At 33.3% G+C, this 14,498-nt stretch overlaps 1 protein-coding gene across 1 annotated transcript in view; it reads left to right on the top strand.

Moving 5' to 3' along the window:
• Positions 1–14,498, top strand: part of lrriq1 (leucine-rich repeats and IQ motif containing 1) — a 53,062-nt gene that overhangs the window by 27,204 nt on the left and 11,360 nt on the right. The window contains exons 20-25 of the mRNA XM_088922589.1: positions 2,492–2,581; positions 3,042–3,184; positions 5,478–5,546; positions 6,413–6,501; positions 7,439–7,540; positions 9,348–9,392. Coding sequence (XP_088778715.1) covers positions 2,492–2,581; positions 3,042–3,184; positions 5,478–5,546; positions 6,413–6,501; positions 7,439–7,540; positions 9,348–9,392 — 538 coding nt within the window. The remainder of the gene's footprint in view (positions 1–2,491; positions 2,582–3,041; positions 3,185–5,477; positions 5,547–6,412; positions 6,502–7,438; positions 7,541–9,347; positions 9,393–14,498) is intronic.

The raw sequence follows: 14,498 nt of genomic DNA, 5'->3' as shown, positions 1-14,498 counted from the left end.
ATATAAAACTAAAGTATATGGATTTTGGATATTGATTAAATGCTTTTGACATATTTTTGATTAATCATTCATGACTCACCGTGATACACTCAAGTGTCTATTGCAAAAGCGCGATATCACTTAGTGATTTAACCTGTTGAATGTCAAGCCTGGTTAAAATCAAGAAAGAAAAACATAGAAACCAATATAACCCACTTAAAAAGGAGAACAACACATTCATGCATTTGGTATGTTGGAGGCTGGGTTCACATTGGGTGGACTTGCCAGCAGGGGAGCCAAGTCCCCTTGGAATGAATAAATCAATGTTTTTTTTTTAGACCACCCTGATGGAAATCAGATAATATAGAGCAGACATGCAGAATGATACGTTAATTGCTGTGCCAGACCAATGGGTGGGGAGGTTGACGTGTGATTGCCTGAGCAGGAGTGTCTAGTCACTAAAGAACTCCACTTATAGTGACTGATAGCAACCTGACTATATGGCAGTCCACATTGGTCATTTCCCTTGACCTCACTTGCTGTCCTTTCCACATGTCTATCTTGACATAACAACGATGCAGCAGGACAATGCATTTTATGCTGCTTGTGTAACAGCAGCTTTCATGTGAGAAAAGCTCCATTCTCACAATAGGCCCTATTCACCACCTGAACCCCATTGATGAGCTAAAGAGACATGTGGTACAGTATATGTAGTGCAGAGAATAGTGAACAGTCACTTTCAGTATTTGTGTTAACTAGACGAGTGAGGTAAAATCCCAAGGGACTACATCTTGCCTCCAGCTGTAGCTACATGCTATTGGTCTAAGTATTTCACAGTAGGGATTGTTAATTGTTAATCAGTTTAATAAATGTACTTTTTTCATGTTCAATAAAATGTCACTGCACTTGCTATTCAGAATTGATTTACCCCTGCTTATATATTACAGATATCTTTTGTTTTATGTCATGCTCTTTTGATGTGTGTTGGTTTTCCTTTCTCTTGCCCTTTTTAATTACATCAAGGATCATAAGATTCCTGTCCACTTGTTTGCTTTGGCATTTAAAAACAATGAGATTTTTTTCTCTAAAGTTAAGAACTGAGCACATCTTATTCCCGTTTCTATTGCATTCCTTTACTTTATGAATTGGGTTGTTTTATCATCATTATATTTGATGATACGATGAGTCATTTTATCTAGTGATTTTAAACACTTAATATCTGATGGAAGGTGTACACCCAAATCTTAGCTCAACTATTCTTGTTTCTTAATAACCTGTGTTAGAACTATGCAAGAGATTTTAAACCATAAGTGAATACACATCATAATACCTATAGAATGTACAGCTGTAGTATATACTGTAGTGTATAGTGCATTAATAAAGCCCCCTTATCTGTTAGAGACATCCTATTATTGATGCTCAGGCATGCATGTTCTGGCGCAAATATGCCTACATTTCACATGGTCTACTATGTGACAGCATTGGTATTCTTTCCTACTGGCTGGTGGCATCACTTCAAAATGAAAGGGAACATTGGGCTGCAGCTATATTATACATTATACAGTGTCTTTCAACAAAAGAGGAAGAGCAGGAGGCACTTATCTCATCTTACAGCCTCATATCCCATGAAGATAAAAAAAATGCACCTCATATAATTATGGAGTCCCCCCCCAGGTGTGGCAATATCCCACTGGCAATTACTGTTCACATTCAGGGTACCAAGGTTAACAGAGTAAGCTAATACTCCTTTTCACATTTTAGGATTTCCAGCATTCCATCTTCAATGTATTAAAACACCATTGACTACTGTCATTATCGTAGATTGCAATCAGTTTCTCTAAGTTACTCATAATATATTTATGTACAGTATATTTCCAGACTCTCATCCATAAATACATAGTTAAATTAATTTTCAGACTCCTAGCTGGAAATCTGTATAGTTATATTTTAATTTTTAACCCCAGATAGGCAAACCCTTTTTTAAACTACAAATATAACATTACCTACATCAGTTACATAGCTAAATTGTTATTTGTTTGATTTCTTCCATATTTTGTTTGAAATTAGCATGACATATGACTCTGTGAACATTTGTATTTTTTTCCATAAATGTTTTTAACAAGCACAATTAGATGATTAACTGTATGGCTCTTGTATTCTCTTTTAGCATAGCAGATAAGTCTTTTTAAAAGAAGTTTTAGTTTTTTGAATGTGTATCTGGTAGAACATTAACATGTCATCTCCAATGCGAGGTTTGCTTTCCATGAGGAAGCAGATATGAAACAGCCTTTTATGTTGAATGTCAGAGTAGTATGACACTGAAAAAGCATGTCTATCGGATTACCTTTGTTCTAAAATTATTTTTCCGTGCTTTGAAGTATGAATGGTTAAGTATAGCAGTGTCTCTGATATATGAAGTGCAAACATCAGGAAGGTATTTAAAAGTTTTATAGTATTTAATTTTTTTTTACTTGAATTATAAAGATTTTAATCTTTGACTGGTTGTAAACAGGCTGCCTTGGAGAAAGAATGGATAACTCTGGATTCGAAATGCTTCCCTTCCAAAATGCTGCCACTCTCAGACCAGCTGTACTGGCCAAAGGTAACAGCATGGAAATCTCTTAGCCTTCAGTCTTTCTTTATTCCTTGAGGATATATAGTACTGCTGTGATTAATACTTAAATTTATTACCTTGAAAAACACAATTACTTTAAGAAGCCTCTAACTTCCTCCACATCACCAGATGTCATTTTTCAACCAGCCTTTTCTTCATTTTTTCTTCTTCTTTATTTTGGATTGCTTTCAGCACTTTACATCACGGTAGCAAAACATTGATCGTTTGCAGCTGTGAGCGTAGATTTTGCTTCAAATTATTGTGACAAACAACTTAAAAGGTCCACATATATACAGTTCTGTTAATTAATATTGTGTTGTATGATATTATTTTATATCATATAATTTTGCAAAAATGTTTATAGATTTTATTAAAATGTAATATTAACTTGTGAGATGGATACGATTTAAATGAAGCATAGCGGACAATTTTTTGCTTTTGATTACAGCCTCCAAGTCACCAAGCCATAAAGGATAAAAATATGCCTGTAGTATTATGCAACCCAAAACAAGCTTGGTTGAGTGAAGACAGTGAAAAGATGACAAAAGAGCAACAGAATTCCTCATCACTAAATCCTGAGAGTAGCAGCAGGTACTGTATCATTATAAAGCCCACACCAGAGACATGGGATTGTCTGTAAATGATTGTTGTGTTACAGTTTGAGTTTAATGTAGCTCCAATCTATGACTGATCTGACTGAAGCAGTGATTACAGAGTAACTCTGTTAATTATTTATACAACAGATGCACAAATGCTTAATGCAGACTGTATACAGAGGACGTAAAAATAAGATATAAATCTTATTTCATGGAGCTGGTAATGATTGTGTGTAATTAAATTTTGTCCAACAGTTTAGCAAAAGTATTCCTGAAAATGAGTACTGTACAGTTCCCTCCAAAAGTATTGGGATATTGATATTGAAAACAAAAGTGTTACTGTTTGGTTTACAATCAAGCAAGTATTATTTATTTATATGAATGTTATTAATATGTTAATATGAATGCTAAGAACAGTATGATACATGTATAACTTTTGATTATATTAAAACAAAAACATACTTTTTGTTCAAACCAGTCAATTGGGGTGTTCTGCAATTGGATTTAGATCTGGAGACATGGACAGACTAAGATTTTCCCCATTTTTCTCTTGATTAATTCCTGGATTGCATTTCAGTACTGTATGTGTTGGGTCAGTGCATGGTAAAGTGCTGCCCAATAAGTATGAAACTATTTTCCTATATATAAGCAATCAAAATCTTTCTGTAAATTTAAGAATTTATTCGGTCTTATGGTATTATGGTATTATGGTATTATGAATGTCCAGGTCATGCTTAGAATTTCCTTGGAAGTGCATTTGCAACGAATTGGAAATGGTCCAAAAAATACCACTTGATCTGTGAAGCACCGTAAAGGGAAAAGTTATGCAAGGCCACCTCTGGAGCTGGCCCAGTCTTATTAATTGATAATGTCACTAATGATAGCGGCAGAAAGAATTCCTATTTGTAAATAAATACTGTATTTTTTCTGCTTTTGTAGCGATAAATACATATTAGGCAGAGCTGACCTAAAATAGGAACAAGTAATAGGTTTATTCCATGCTGAAAAGAGAAGAAAAGAAACACAACATTTCGGCTACGGAGCCTTCTTCGGGTGTGAAATATATGCCAGGGCAACAAAGTCCATCAGGAGAAAATGTTTTAGACTAGCCAGGTCAGTCGCCAGATTTAAATCCGATTGAGCATGCATTTTACATGCTGCAGAGAAATTGAAGTCAGTGCACTCCACAAATATGCAAAAACTTGAAGTGGCTGCAGCAAAAACTTGGCAAAGCATCTTAAGAAATTATACAAAAAATGTGGTGATCTCACAGACTTCATGCAGTTATTGCATCAAATATTTATGCATCCATTGGCTTTAACATTCAAATAATACTTGACTTTGCTAGCATAATACTTTTGGAGGGTATACAGTATGTGGTTTTATTTTTTTCTGATTCAAATAATCTCTTTTTTAATGGATTGATAATACCATATTATTTTGGCTGCACAACAATGGTTTTTATACAGTATTTTTTTAAGAGACACTGCATGTCAAACTGCTTGTTTTACTGCCCATTCTGTTTTATGTAAAATGATTGTTAAACTGTACCTAGAAACAAAGGTTTCTTTTAGTCTTTGGGGAAGATGCTGAGGAAAGAGATTCATTATTAACATTAATCATTTACGTTTTTAAGTAGTAGTACTCATTGACTGACCCTGAAAAGATACTGTACTCGTCTCCAAAGGCAAAAAGACACATTTGTACTTATTTCAGAAGGATTCCTTCCAAAGTGATGGATAAAAATTAAATGCTGTATCTTAGACTAATGATTTCTCATAGGTTTCAAACTTGGGTCTCCATGGATTGCTCAGAGCATGTTTCTTTACCCCAGTCTGTAAGGAGCTTTTAAATTTAGTTGGCTTTTCCTGTACCATGAACACTGTCAACCCTGTAGCACTAATGATATTAGCTTCAAATAAAAATGAGACCATAGGGGACAAACTCCAGTGGACAACTACCAACCACTGGGTACTGGCATCACCATTGTTGACCACAAGGCACACAGCACATTCTTAAAGTATCTAATCTGGATGACAGTGCTCCTTTTTGGTATGCGTATATATATTTCATGGTCCCGTTGGTAATCTGCAATTTTATTTTCACACTAGACGTGATATTGAATATTCCGTGAATATTCCAGGTAACCTTCCAGGTATCCTTATAAGCAACCTGTACTTTTTTTTTCTCAGAATTTATGACTGTATATAACTTGAGCAAAAAATATTTCCTCAGGACTCTTATTTTCCATTAATGTTAATTTTTGTTAAATTTTCTTTATTTAATAGAAGACATTCATCTGCTTCAAGAGCCGAGTCTGCTCTCACATCAGAAAAGGAAAAACTGTTAGAAGAATGGTATGTCGAAAGGATTCTTTTCTAATGAAATAGTTGTCAGGTTTTCTAAGTAAAAAGAGTGATAATCTGGTATTTAAAGGGTATATTGGGAGGGAATAAAAGTAAAATGAATAGCAAGTATCAGCTCTTCTTGGTACTGTTTTGAGAATATCTATATATATTGTGTTTAAACACAAAACAGGCATTTTTATTTATTTTCATTCATATTTCATTTATTTTAAATAACTATACTGTAGTTATTTAAGTATAAAATGGTTTAAAATCTGTAACAACGTGGTCGGCATAGTGGCACAGATGCTAGCATTGCTGCCTTGCAGCGCTGGGATTGTGGGCTCAATTCCAGACATGGAATAGCAAATGGCATGCTGTTTGTATGGAGCATGTTCTTGCCATCTTCGCATGGGTTTTCTCCAGGTGTTCTAGTTTCCTCTAACAGTCCAAAGACATATGGTAGGTTAATTGCCTTCTGGGAAAAGTGGCCCTAGTGTCAGTGTGTGTGTGTGTGCCCTGCTCACAAAAAAAAACCCACCAAAGTGAATTGTTTCTGTATTGGTCTTTGGAATTGATAGTATTGTCTTAAAGTCTGAGTTATTTACAATGCAAATTATTTACAATAATTTAAAGTGATTACATTAAAATACATTATTATGACATATTTAAAGAACAGTATGCCTATAGCATGCACACAATGAACAGTTTAATATGATCCTTTATATTTTATTTGTTGCCTGTACTTAGGGTTTGAAGGTACTGTACATAATCAAAACATAGATTACATTTTATGTGTTTATTAAGTAATCTTAAATCACCACCTTCTGGTATTAATTTCTTCTTTAATTCAAACTGTATAAACTTTATGTTTATAGGGGAATAAAAGACAGCTATACTGCTCATTTGATATTGAGAAGAGCACATAAAATGAAATCTAAGAAACAGCAGCAAAAGAAATTACTTGGTAAGTAACTGAAACAATGGTCTGCAGTTCTGTCTTTAGTAAATCATCTTTAATACTTGATTACCTCTCAGTTAGTCCATTAAAATATTTTAAACAGATTTTAAAGAAACTTATTTCAAAATTCATGTACAATGTTTGTTTAAGCAGCATCTGAAAGATCCTCTTAAGTTTACTTAAATAACAATTAGTCTGCATTTTTAGTAACATTTATTGACAGTTTTAATTAAAAAAATAGCATACTGATTTTCACTCCTGCTGCTTATCACTGCATATCAACCTATACAAAATTAACTTCTTACATTTAATTGCAGAGTAAATTGAAATGATTCTTTGTGCAATTATTTTTTATCATGGATATTTTAAAAATGGTTGGTAAAATTATGTAAAGAGACCTTTCCTTTCAATAATCTATAAACATTCGTAACAGAATTACATAAAATTGATATTTAATATAATGTCTTGTTGTCTTTAAGCATATATTTTCTGAAGTGGAGTTGTCTATTTTTAGTCTGTTTCCCACTTCAAAAAACTTTCAGATGCATCAGAGAACTTTGTTCATTTTAAAATAAAAGTATGCACTAATTAAGCAGACATTACATCACAACATTACTTTAAAAAACAGATCTAAAGGTTGTGATAATAAAATGTAAATTTAATATTTTAAATAAAATGACAGTGATTTCATCATTTGATTCACCTTTAATTGCCTCACTATTTAATATCAGAAATCCTACTGCCATACTGTATATCTAATAAAGTTAGTTTTTTTGCAATGGGAAATGGATCATATTATTATGCTAATTACATCTGTTTGGTCATTGCTTGTACTTAGCTAGTCAAATTTCAAATATTCCTCTACCCTGTTATGTCAAGTCATTATCCCTGTATACCTGGTTTTATGTTCATTCTGATTGAACATTTTCTACTATTTGGCCAGACCCAGCTGTGCGTCTGGCATTATTCAAGAGCAATGAAAATAAACATACCCCTGTGAAGCTACCAAAGAAAATTTATCCTCCAAAACTAAGCTATTTTAAAGGTAGGTCTATACAAAATTGATTAAACACTTAGCAGCTGCAGAATATATGTTTGAAACATTGTAAGCCTACTTAACAGGACATGCCATCATTCCATCCAAGGAAAATTAATGTCAGCTTCAATACTAAAGATGTTTACTTTTTTTAGAAAAATGTGTTTGTAGATATATCCAGTAGTTTTGCACAGAGGCATGTTATTTTGTAGGCAGTTCTTTTTGGTTAAAGAACTGGAAAGTTTTTCTTTCTAAATTATGGGAGGGTACTGTAAATATGTTTAAAACAGTTATTTCTTGGTTTACACAATGGAAATGGAATAAAGAATCATGCACCCAGTAGCGGGGTGGACTAGAATAATTTCATTTGATTTCTTATACTGCTGTTTAAGTAGTCTTCCATCTTGCAGAAATGCAATGTATGACCTGACTTCTTCCAAATAATAATGTAAATATCACCAATTACATTAGTATTATCATATTAAACCTCTGTCTTTTAAACCAGTATCAAAAGTGTAAGTTGATGTTGTCATTTAGTACAAGACATAAATTATGCTTACCACATCCTCTGAGATTAGAGAGTGTTTTACATATTTATGTTCCAAAAAGATTTAACTAAATCAGATGTCATTTGCTTTTTTGGTTTAAAAGTATTTTAAACAGTTATTAATAGACTCATATAGATTCAATAGACATCTTCAGATCTTAGACAAAATTATTTGTTCCTTGTTACTCATCCATAAAGCTAAAATGTTACATTTTTGTAGTACAAAATACAGATCTGTAGTACAAAATGTCAGGATTAGCTAAACTTAAAAGAAAATAGATAACATTTCAGTGGAAGATCATCATAATGTAGAATTGTGCATGAAGATTGAAAAATATTTAGTGAAGAATTACTCAGTGTAAATATTCTTTTAATAGAATGATGCCAATACCTAAGATGTTTCCACAGCAGTTCAGGAAGAATTCAACTTACTGATATTGATATATTTGCGTATCATAAGGTTTTGCACTAGGTATGAGTGTGAAATCCAATTTACCAAAGAGAAGTAGACTTTTGAAACATTTAAGGTTAAATTTAAACCTGACTGATTTGGGGAATCGGCAGTTATTGCTTTTCCTTTTTATTTGCCAGTAGAGACCCTACTTAACAATAGAGATCAACAGGAGGAAATATTTTCTCATATTGAGAACTTTCATGGCTTCTTACCAGTGCCTGCACATGTAAACTGATAGCCATTTCAAGTAGGTTACTCATGTCCAGTACATCCACAAAAGAGCCAGGATAAAATAAACACACCGAGTTAGATATCTTGGAAAAAATCTGTCATGGGTTTGGGTTAATCATCTCCAGAAGACGTTCAACTTGATGCCTGAAATGTAAGACTTGCTGGGGAAAGCGGTAAGGCCTGAGGCAGTGTTGATCTGAAAGAGTGCCTTCCATGGGTCAGAGCTGCTCTGCTGGCAGAGTGCAAAGCTGGTTCACAACATCAGCTCTCAAAGAAAGCTGTAAAAGGCTGCAGGAGCCATTCTTGTGCACGCATTCAGGTTTCAGTTACACTTTTAAAGCCCTATCTCTGATCATAAACTGAATCTGAAGAAAATGCAAAATCTGTATCTAATTTTCCGACCTCCTGTCTATCAGCTGTTATATTTAGTCTCCTTCACGCTTTGTAGAGCAAGGTATTTCTTTATATATACCTTTATGTATATCATGAAAATCTATATATTGCAATGTAATTTATATGCAATATACAATTTGCATATACAGTACTTATATGTGGTACCTAAAAGTGTTTTTTTTTTAATTCAGTAGGATTTCTGCTGTGCAACGAAATACAGAAAGATAGTGTACAAGGTAATTGCCTTGTACAACGTTTTTTTTTTAAACAGATCTGTTGTGCGGCATAATGAAATGTGTTTTAGAAGTTTGGAATCCTTATTTGGACAGTTCAATATCAATAAAACTGTAAGACAAAACAGATATGCTGGCAGATAAAAATAATATTTTAAGAAATAAGTTATTGTATTTTTTGATTTTGTGCCAATGTAAGCTAGTGCTATTTTTTTCTTGGTTTTCAAGTACAATGTGAAAAACCAATTAACTGTAGTACAATAATAAATACCAGTAATTTAATTGTAATTGATATGATTATATACAGTTTATAATCATATATATATTATATGGTATATATAGCTTATGTTTGTATCTACATTTCCAGTTGATATTCATGAGACTGCCATTTGGTGACTTTTGGATTCTCACAGGATACCAAAAGTATTCTCTAAAACAATTATAACTAAAGTACTTCTTTTCTGGATATGAAACCACATTATATCTCTTTCATGGTTCATTTGGACTGAAAATAACTTGTACAGAAGTTTTGACCAGTATTGTTTATGACAGATCTGAGAATTTTTCCTTAATGTCTCCTGAGATCGCAGCCATGCTGTTCTGGGGATCTAAAAATTCATCTTGTTAAAACACTTCAGTTTGTATGCTAATACCACAAATAATAGCATCCATCTGTTTGACATTGGTAGAGCTCTATTATTTTAGCAACTGCCAATGTTCTTTGTTAAAATTTTTAATATAAAACCTAAACTAATTTCACAGACGATGCAGGTAGACAGACATCTCATATTTAATTAATTCATTGTCAGGTGTTCAAAATCACTTCTCAAGCATGGTTTCAGAGAGGTTACTTGTTTTTCTCAGCCCAGGTCATGTGAAGCCCTGACATAAAGGCATGAAAATGTGTGTTCATTGATTTATAATACTGTACGTTGATTTTAACTGTGTTTAAATCAAAAACTCCTTTTTATCTTTAAAACCTTAAAATTTATTTTGGTTAAATGATTGAAAAAGAATGGATAAACTAGTCCTTTAGAATACTGCCTTTAGTTGACTCAGTTGATAATTTCAGAATCCTATTAATGAAAAAGTCAGATATCTTGTGCAACCATATCTTAAGAATCTTTTATTGGAGAGTAAAATGAACAAATTCATTGAAGTCTCTTATTTTTTATTGAGTACCAAGAAAATGTTAGAAATGTTTTTAATGTTACAACCTTGAAAGTTGTACATGAATCTGTTTATCCATTTTCAGCACTTTAATTTCATAATATTAAATTCAATTTAAGTTAACTTGAATTATTAAAAAATAAACATCCTGTAGATGTTGTGTTATGAAACACAATAACAGAGTAAAGGTGAAACAAAATAAAAGTAACTGGAAACTGGTTTACTGATAAAGCTCATGTCATTGATGGCACCCCTTCTAATTTTTGTCTGACTTTATCACCCCAATTAAATCCACATTTGCTTTAATGCTTAATGGCATATGTCCAAGTTTTTTTTTTTGGGGCGGGTTGTTAATATGGTCATTATATCCCTTTTATTGAAGTATGAAGTCCTAAATATTCTGCAGATTACATTTCACTGATGGAATTTACTGAGACACCAAATTGTATTTGGTAAGGTGCTTTCTCTCCAATTGGAGATGTCCAGCTTAGTTCACTGCTATCAGATGAACACATTAGACTGTACAGTACATGTAACTAAAGACATGGTCTCTTAGTGTGCCGTTCTGTAATTAGATGCTGACAAGGCTTCCTACCTTTGGCAAGAATATTTATGATTGGTTCTGAATAATTGTGCTTGGGCTAAGGTTTCAGCAAAGGTGCTTCAGCAATGATGTTGACCGGCAATAAATGTTCTTTCTTGTTTGCCATTTGTCATGAGCACTTGCCCACAATGCCAGTTCTCAACTTTGTTCCTCACTCTTTCTTTGGATTGTGTAGTTCAGGCTGTTTGCCAGTCTACCAATTTTAATTCTGTTATTGTTTATAATTTTTAATATTCTGTACTTTTCAATGCAGATTATATACTGTTATTATATCGATATGTGAGCTATCGTTTCAATGCCTGCTTCACCCGCTAACCATTGAGGAAAAGTAATTGTTAAAATGTTGCAGAGGAACAAGCTGGCCTACCTCCAACCGAACTACTGGTCAAACACTTCAGACACCTTGATATTGAGATCAGTGCTTCTTTACAAACCTCCATGGTAAACAACATTAAAAATATGCTTGAACTTTAACTCATTTGCCTCCTTCTTTTAAAACTCATATTTCCATACTAAAAATGAATATGCTCCCACACTTATTTTTCTTTTTCGTTCTGTGATTTCACTTTTCCCTCCTTTAGGCTATTGGGATAGACTACATTCTAGAATTTCAAAATTCATACAGAAAGGGAAGTGACCATGTATTAAATTCTCTATTCTATAGCATGAAAAGTCTGCAGGAGGCCTGGCTTTGCCAACATTTTAAATTTTATTTCTACACCTTTTGTTTTGTTTCTATTGTCTGGTGTAATTCTGATACTCCTGTATTTTGGCGTCTACTTGAAGAATGTCTGACCTTGATATTTAGACTGCAAGACCTGATTTATGATGGGGTACTTTTAGATAGTGTACATTACTGTTAAGTCCAACATTACACAAATACTTAAGATATGAAGTTCAGCACAAAATTGCAGAAAACATGGTATGTCCATTCTACCAATTAAAGGCAATTCTCTTTTCTGTTATTCACACTTGAAAAAAATATCTGAACTTAGTGGTAAAAAAGGGATTGGTCTGCCTTATGCTTAATATTAATCTTTTTTTTTAATTGCAGGCTTCATATAATTCTCAATCAGTGGTTACTCATCAATGGTTAATAAAGTAAGGACTTGATGAAGATGAAGCTGTTTCCTAAGGCAGTATTTGGGATGATACAGTATAAACTTTGTCTACAAAAATCCTATTGGATCCTTGACAAAAAACAATGAAGCTAGTTTTTAATCCATGGTATACACTCTGTCTCTTTGAGGCACATTTATACATGTTTTGGTTGGAAATGTCTAGAGGTGTTTAAATTCTGGAAACAGGTTTCACCTTTTAAACAGAGCAATCCCCTGTTCTCACTTGGTATTGTTGATGATGACTCCAATCTGGACCTCTTGCAGTGACAAAAATAAGACCCAGTTGGCTGATCTGACTGCAGCTAAAACAAAATCCTGGGACTGTGCTGGGAGCCTCCACATTCCTTCTCCTGGCACTGGATCGTGTGATCCTGACCTGACTTAATATCATTTATATGGAATTCCCAAGTGCTTGGACCTAAGGTACCAGTGAGTGGACAGCAGGGGCTAGGAGTGCTGCTGCTGACACTGTCAAAGTCTTCTTGCATGGAGTTTGTGCTGAAGCATTCTAACTTTTCTTAGGCATCTATAAGGGAAGACTTGTAATCAGGTACCACTGAGGTACAGGGAAGATGGGGGATGTGACTTTATTATTTTTTTTGTGTTGTTTTGTTAGGGCAGCAGGCTGGTGTAGCATTTAGCATTGCTCTTTGGTTGCACTTGGGTTCTGACTTCAGTCCATGTTTAGGGCAGCTTGTGTGCGGAACTTGTTGTTTTGCCAGAGCCTCCACTTCCCTCCCACTTTCAAGAGACATGCTGTCTAAGCTAAATGTAATCTCTAAATAGTTTCCCATATGAGTGAATGTGCATCGGCTGAGCTCAGGTCTAGTCTGCCCTGACCTTGCATTAGACTATATAATTACTAAAAGTGGATGGAATGAAAAGGTGTTTGAAAATAACAAAACAACTCTATAAACCTGTGTTTCAAGAAAAAAGTACATTTGGTTCTGAGATGCTACACCTGAAATTGTATAATGTGTCTTGAAAGGAAGAAGATCATATGAGGGATTTTGGTGTATTGTGGATAATAGTTTAGGAAGAGCTCAAAAGAATATCAGAGGATATTGTTCTCTGAAGTATTAATGCAGTCAGACAGCATTGGGAGCTTGAACATTGAACTTTATTAATCTAATGTTTTATGCACTATGAAAAATAATTAGAGCTATATTATTGCTGCAAGTTTAAATATTAAAACCTATTAAAAATGTAAGAACTACTAGTAAAGCTAATGCAGAAATGTAATCTAATTCTTTCCTTAGACATTAAATTTTGTTATTATGGAAGAGTGTGGACATTTCACTTTAAGAAATCTTTGTTTTTTTTTTGTTGAGGTCTATGGAACCTTAATCATTATTAACAAGTTTTAGACAAGTTGTTAATCAAGTTGTCGTTTTACAGAGCTGTAGAAAGATCCAAAGGTTTTGTTTTAAGCAGTTGACTGTGGTAGCATACCTGCGATTTGTTATATGCTTTACCCATGTTTTGTGTTGATAATGAAGGAATTAAGGTAAATATATACATATTTTCACTTTCAGTCATTAACAATTAACTTTAAATGTTAAAGTCTGCCATTTCCTTCTATGACCTCTGAATGACCAGATAGCCGTTTCCTTTGCAGAAGTAAGGTCATGACCTGGGCCATACAGAGCAGGAGACAGTCCATTTTTGGACTAGCTGGCTTTTTAAACCTACTAATTAACATTACAATCGTAAAAAAAAAACATTATACAGGTGCTAAAAAATCAATTGCATTATGTCTGCGTTTTAAAGATCAGTTTTAAAGTACTGTTTTGTTTGTAGGCTATTTATCCTTAACAATTGCAATGGCTGTTTCTTTTAGGTTAAAAGACTACTATGTTGATTAGAAGTATGATCAGTTTTAAATAAAATATAAAATCTTATATAAAAGTATAAATCTTATACAAAATAAGAAATATAAAATTTTACATTTATTACTTTTTGAAAAAAGCATTTAGAATTAGAAGTAGTGAGTCAGAGGAGAATTATTTGGAATTTAGACTGGAATTTAAACTTTTTTTTTCTTTTGTCATACATTCATAAAATAAAGGCCTATATTAAATGAAAATGTCATTATATTCTCAAATCAGTCATGACAAAGCTGATAATTGATGACAATTTTATGGGGTTTTCTTACATTTCTTGCTTTTACCATGAAACTCCATTTCACATGCTGGGATTGTAATTTTTGACTGG

This window comes from Atractosteus spatula, chromosome 8, assembly GCF_055471065.1.
Source record: "Atractosteus spatula isolate fAtrSpa1 chromosome 8, fAtrSpa1.hap1, whole genome shotgun sequence".
Taxonomy (NCBI): Eukaryota; Metazoa; Chordata; class Actinopteri; order Semionotiformes; family Lepisosteidae; genus Atractosteus; species Atractosteus spatula.
The sequence above is the reverse complement of the archived record's forward strand: the minus strand, read 5'-3'. Positions and strand labels throughout refer to the sequence as shown.